This window comes from Trachymyrmex septentrionalis, unplaced genomic scaffold (assembly GCF_001594115.1).
Source record: "Trachymyrmex septentrionalis isolate Tsep2-gDNA-1 unplaced genomic scaffold, Tsep1.0 scaffold60, whole genome shotgun sequence".
Classification (NCBI taxonomy): Eukaryota; Metazoa; Arthropoda; class Insecta; order Hymenoptera; family Formicidae; genus Trachymyrmex; species Trachymyrmex septentrionalis.
Window position 1 is genome coordinate 5,069,242 of NW_017305779.1, and position 5,116 is coordinate 5,074,357.

Below are 5,116 nucleotides of genomic sequence, written 5' to 3' on the forward strand. Positions count from 1 at the left end.
ACTTGTTCTAAGAAAAATGAGAACACCACTAGCGTTCCAATCATATTGATCATTTTCATATTATATTTAATATTTCAATGGACCACACAGATTCTTAATCTGCTATGAGCTAGGTCGGGTATATCATACTTAATCGATTTTGATTTATGATTTTTATTTACTTTGCGTCGTTTGCGTTGATTGATACATCGAGTAGCTAAGGATAAGAATGTGGGGAGAGGTAAGAAGACAGAAAAACTAAATATTTCTGTATCACTTGCTGCCATTGTGCATGGAACATGTCATATTCAGTGCAGACTGCATTACAAACGCAGAACTTTGTGAAAATCAGCTGCTAAGATTTTACTATTTGTTTTTTTTTTTTTTTTTTTTAGTTTATTTGTTAAAAAGAAGGAAGACTATTTTTTTATTTCTTACTTTAATTTTAAGTCGATACAGATGTTTCTGGACACATTGATATCTTTAACGTTTAAAATTGTTACTGACTTGATTAAAATTTTAATAAACATAATTTTCTTATAATTCTGAATATTTTATTTGTAGTTTTTATTTAATAGGAGATCCGTTGTCTTATGAAGTACTTTTAGATAATATTACTTAAAATTAGTACAAAAAATCTGTCAAACAAGTTCGGTATGTCACACCCTGCTTAGCAGTCGAAATATCAATTTACCACCTAGCTCACGCCGGGTTAACAAAGAGGGAATATAGGAGCATTCGATATGTATCTACATTTTTTAATTTTACTACATAACGTATAGAATTATTTTAATATGCGAATCCGACAATTATTGTAACATTATTATTTTTATTTTTTAATTTTTCTAACATTGAGAATGACCCCGGTCGGCGTGAAAATGTATATATTTTTTATATGTTTTATATAATATTTCTTCTTTTTCCTATAATTTTATAAATTAAATAAACAAATAATTTTAAATTTAATCTACTAATTATATATATATTTCAATAATATATTTTGTCAATTCTAACATGACTGCTGACACCTGTAATTTTTACATTTTGATTGACTATAATTTCAAATTTTGATTTTTGTTGACTACTTTTTGCCTAGTTTAAAATATTATCTGACTTGTTTTCAGATTCAAGTTAGACGTTGCAGTGATATAAGATCAGCAAGTGTATATGAAATAGAGGAAGAGAAATCTCTTCCGTTATATTACTTAGGTACCTTACTTAAGCTTCAATACCTGAGATTATGTAAATTATCATAGAAATATTTATTTATACAATTGTTGTTAAGTAGAAGTTTTACAAAATCTATGTATTTATAAATCTATGTATATATTATATCTATAAATAAATTGTGTTAAATACAATGTAAGTAATACAAAAACGCTCATTATGGCATCTGTACAATCGGGCGGTGTTAATCAGATGTGTACATGCGATTGTAATTACATGTATCTCTTTTCAGTCTTCGATTAATATTCACAAATTTCCAAATGCGATTTCCAATAATCTGCTCAAAATTGGCAGTTTATACAGTGTTTGCTAGAAGCATAGTGCAAATCTAGAAAACTTATAAAAAAAAAATCTTACTTTAACCCTTTCAGGACTATACAAATTGATTTATCTCTTCTTATATAAGAATTATTACTTTTCTACAAAAAAAATGAAAATGTTTTTTTTACATTACAATTCGACGATAAACATTTGTATCACAATTCATCGAACAATTTTTAAAAATGTCTAACACATTACCTGAAACGTAAACTTGCGGAAAATAAAAAAAACGGATACATAGTCTAGTCTGTACGAAAGTTTATAAATATGGAGATATATATGTCAATAAATAAATAAATAAGTCTCTTTGAATACACAGAGCATGGATAATAACGATTATAAGGTAGAATCTGTTTCACAGTGTAAAATAGAGAATCGCATCACAGAGAGAATCTTGTTGGACTTAAAGGTGGAAATACGAGAAAAAACTCTTTGTACTTGCATCCGTTTGTATTAAAAAATGAGACTGAGTCGAAAAAGTGCCCGTGCTAATAAATAGAAATCTGAATTAAATTACGTATACAAGCAGACGCATAGTATTCAAGAAAGCAATCGGTGAAGAATTATTCAGTAAGTTAAAAGCAAACAAGCAAACGTGAAAATATAGTTATTTAAAAGTTAGATTCGTTGTTATTTAGTGAACAATTATTTTATTTCCTGATCTAGATTGATCGTTTGCATCGAGGACACACAGATTATTGCAATGGACCTCCGTTTGGCCGGCATATGAAACACGAATAAGAACGACGATTGCGACACATTAGGAATCTACATAAAAATGTTGCGCTTGTGTCATACCCTGCCTGCATATAAAACTAACTCCAAACGGTAAGCGTAGTGAACATTGACTTGATTTTACTGCGGCGGCCTCTTGTGTAAACCCCAGCCATGAAAGCATTTCGTAAATCTTCTAGATTCTTTACCTTTGGCAGTTAAAAATAACTTACGGGGTTTGTCAGGTTGCTTTACGCGCAAGTGTTGAATATATACCTGGAAGAAAAAGAACATGTTAAATTGCTGATATTTTACATCGATCAATCTATTTAGAATTAAGGGGATCCTAAAGCGAAGCTTGAACTTTGACGAAGTCACCAGAAGTCGCGCCACGCGCCGACATGTCTTTGGCTGCATTCGGTTTGCACGCTCACACGCTGTAAGTGCTCATGCTTATAAGTGTTTTTTGATGTTCAATGCTCAAATTAAATAAGTGATGTCATTCATTTTAGCTATTGTAAGCGTCAAACTTGGATACGTAATTGATAATTGACCATGAGTAATTCGTTTCTTATATACTAAAAATAAAAATTTACGAAATTTTAATAAATATTTGTTTAAAATAGTATCAATGAGACATTTGCTTATAGCGAATAAAAATTTATTCAATAAAAATTTATATTTTGATTTAAGTATTATTTCTTAAAATAAATATTTATTTACTATAAGCAAATGTCCCATTGGTATTATTTTAACAAATATTACAATTTTGTAAATTTTTTTTCAATGTCATTTTTTTTTGCCTTATAACTCTTGTTTCCTTTCACTGAAGATACATTCAAATCATGGTACTTCATTGGGAGTTAGAGATATCGTGTATATGTTCCCAATCCGTGCATCTTCTAAATCAACTAGAACTCTTAGTGTTGATATCATCTTTGTATGAGTAAATTCTTTTTCCTATTTTTTTAAGACAATTTAAGCATCTAATTCCTTGTTGGTGAACAACAAAGTCCTTTTTTTATTAACATAAAATCGGAAAACGTTTGTAGATAAGTATATTACGTATATAAATATATTACGAGAGAGCGTTAACATATACACGCGCGTAACGCGATACATTCGTTAAACATTTCTCTAACGAAAAAACATACATAGATTTAACCTATTAGATATATTTTTCATTTTATAAGCGAAAAATGTATTTTTTGCAACTATTCGATTTTTTTTCATAATTATCGTCGAAAATTAAAGTTATCTTGGAATTTTATACGTAAAAGCGTATTTTTTACTCGTTTCAACAGTTGTCAAACGTGTTTCTGCTCGAATATAGACTCACTTCATATGCCTTTTATGGCCATTTACTGACTGTCAAGGGAGAAAAGGCAATTCATAGATTTTTATAAGTGCTTTAAAGCGATTTCGTCAATTAGATTTATCCAAATTGTCTTTACTTACAAATGGCATGTAACATAAATTAACGTGTCATTTCTCGCTTTTGATGTCACGATTCCAACATGGCCGCCGCGACTAGTCGGGAGCCTTAATTTATTTTGTAAAATGTTTGTAGCATTTTTATAAAAATTATGACGATTAAACTTGTATAACTTACCTGAGCTGATTTATAGGCCAGTTTGATTTCAACTTCTGAACAGCGAGTACCCAGCCAAAGAAATACTTGTTCTCCATTATCGAGTATCATTATATCATCATCTGCCAAATCGTCCTACAAAAAATAACTCATGATTCATTTATTATAAAAAACCTGAAAAATTCTGATAATATACTAGAAGCTATTACTATTAATATCGAAATATTTTCCTATTTGAAATTGAAAATTTACTTGACAAAAATCGGTGCACTTCTCGCTGATTGTAAAGTACCCTTTCTCATTGGAACATCTAAATAATCTTGTGTAATTCATAAACTCTGCATTAGTGTCGTATGGTTTCTTCCCCCCAAGCGCCACCCAGAAGAAATTATCTGGCTCCTCGCCTTCGTTTAAAACTTGCAGACTTATCCATGGCTGTATTCAATTTATATTTATTATCAACAATGGAAAACAAAAACATTTTTTTATCTATAAGGTACAAACTTTATTTCGTAGGAACAAAAAGAATATTTAAGGAGAAACACTATCCTTGAGGCTTAAAAATGATACCTAACTTCGGTAATTTTTTGCAGTAAACTAATAAAATCAATCAAAAATCGTTCTTAAGGGCTTTACTATATGAACTTTCAAAAGTACAAAAAGATTTTTTGAATTTTTATCACACAAAATGGCGATGCTATATCGAGTGTTAATTTAATATAATGTGATTGTGTTATTTGAATATTTTGTGTTAAATAAAAATTTATTTCTCAGTGTTAAAATCACACAATTTATAGGTAAATAAACAAAGAACATAAAAATAATGTAGTTTTAAAATATAAATTCTAAGAATAAATGAATAAAATGTATGTTAATTTTGATATATTATAAATGTTAATTAATTTTACTAAAGAAATATGTTCTGTACAACTAGTTATATATTTTATATGTAAAAAAGTATAGATATTTTCTCTTTGTAACAGTAAATATCTATTAAATCTATATATTGTATATGTAATATTACAGAAGCATCGCCTAAATTAAAAATGTAAAAATAGCATGTAATTTCAGTTAAATTTTACATTATGAACGTGTCAATTTAACATTTAAAATTTGCTTTAACATAAAATTGTGTCAAAATTATACTTTTTGTGTTAATTTTTTACATAATATTTATGTTAATTTCTAACATATTCATCTTATGTTAAATTAACACAAAATTTTTTATTGTAATAAAAATGATAAATAAAAAACGTATCATTTTCGATAAAAAAATTTCATCTT

At 28.2% G+C, this 5,116-nt stretch overlaps 2 protein-coding genes across 3 annotated transcripts in view; one reads left to right on the top strand and one right to left on the bottom strand.

The window, feature by feature from the left end:
• LOC108752547 (essential MCU regulator, mitochondrial) overlaps positions 1–1,962 on the top strand; it is a 3,648-nt gene extending 1,686 nt beyond the window's left edge. Inside the window, exons 2-3 of one of the 2 annotated variants that reach the window (XM_018493398.1) lie at positions 1,104–1,188; positions 1,889–1,950. The gene's annotated coding sequence lies outside the window, so the exon portion shown is untranslated. Of the gene's footprint in view, positions 1–1,103; positions 1,189–1,888 lie in introns of both variants that reach the window. The other variant, XM_018493399.1, reaches the window with a different exon arrangement.
• A 386-nt stretch (positions 1,963–2,348) lies between these two features.
• LOC108752545 (protein flightless-1) overlaps positions 2,349–5,116 on the bottom strand; it is a 9,027-nt gene continuing 6,259 nt past the window's right edge. The window contains exons 20-22 of the mRNA XM_018493396.1: positions 4,085–4,267; positions 3,854–3,967; positions 2,349–2,517 (exon numbers count right to left, since the gene is read on the bottom strand). Of these exons, the coding sequence (XP_018348898.1) occupies positions 2,383–2,517; positions 3,854–3,967; positions 4,085–4,267 (432 nt within the window). The 3' untranslated portion in view covers positions 2,349–2,382. The remainder of the gene's footprint in view (positions 2,518–3,853; positions 3,968–4,084; positions 4,268–5,116) is intronic.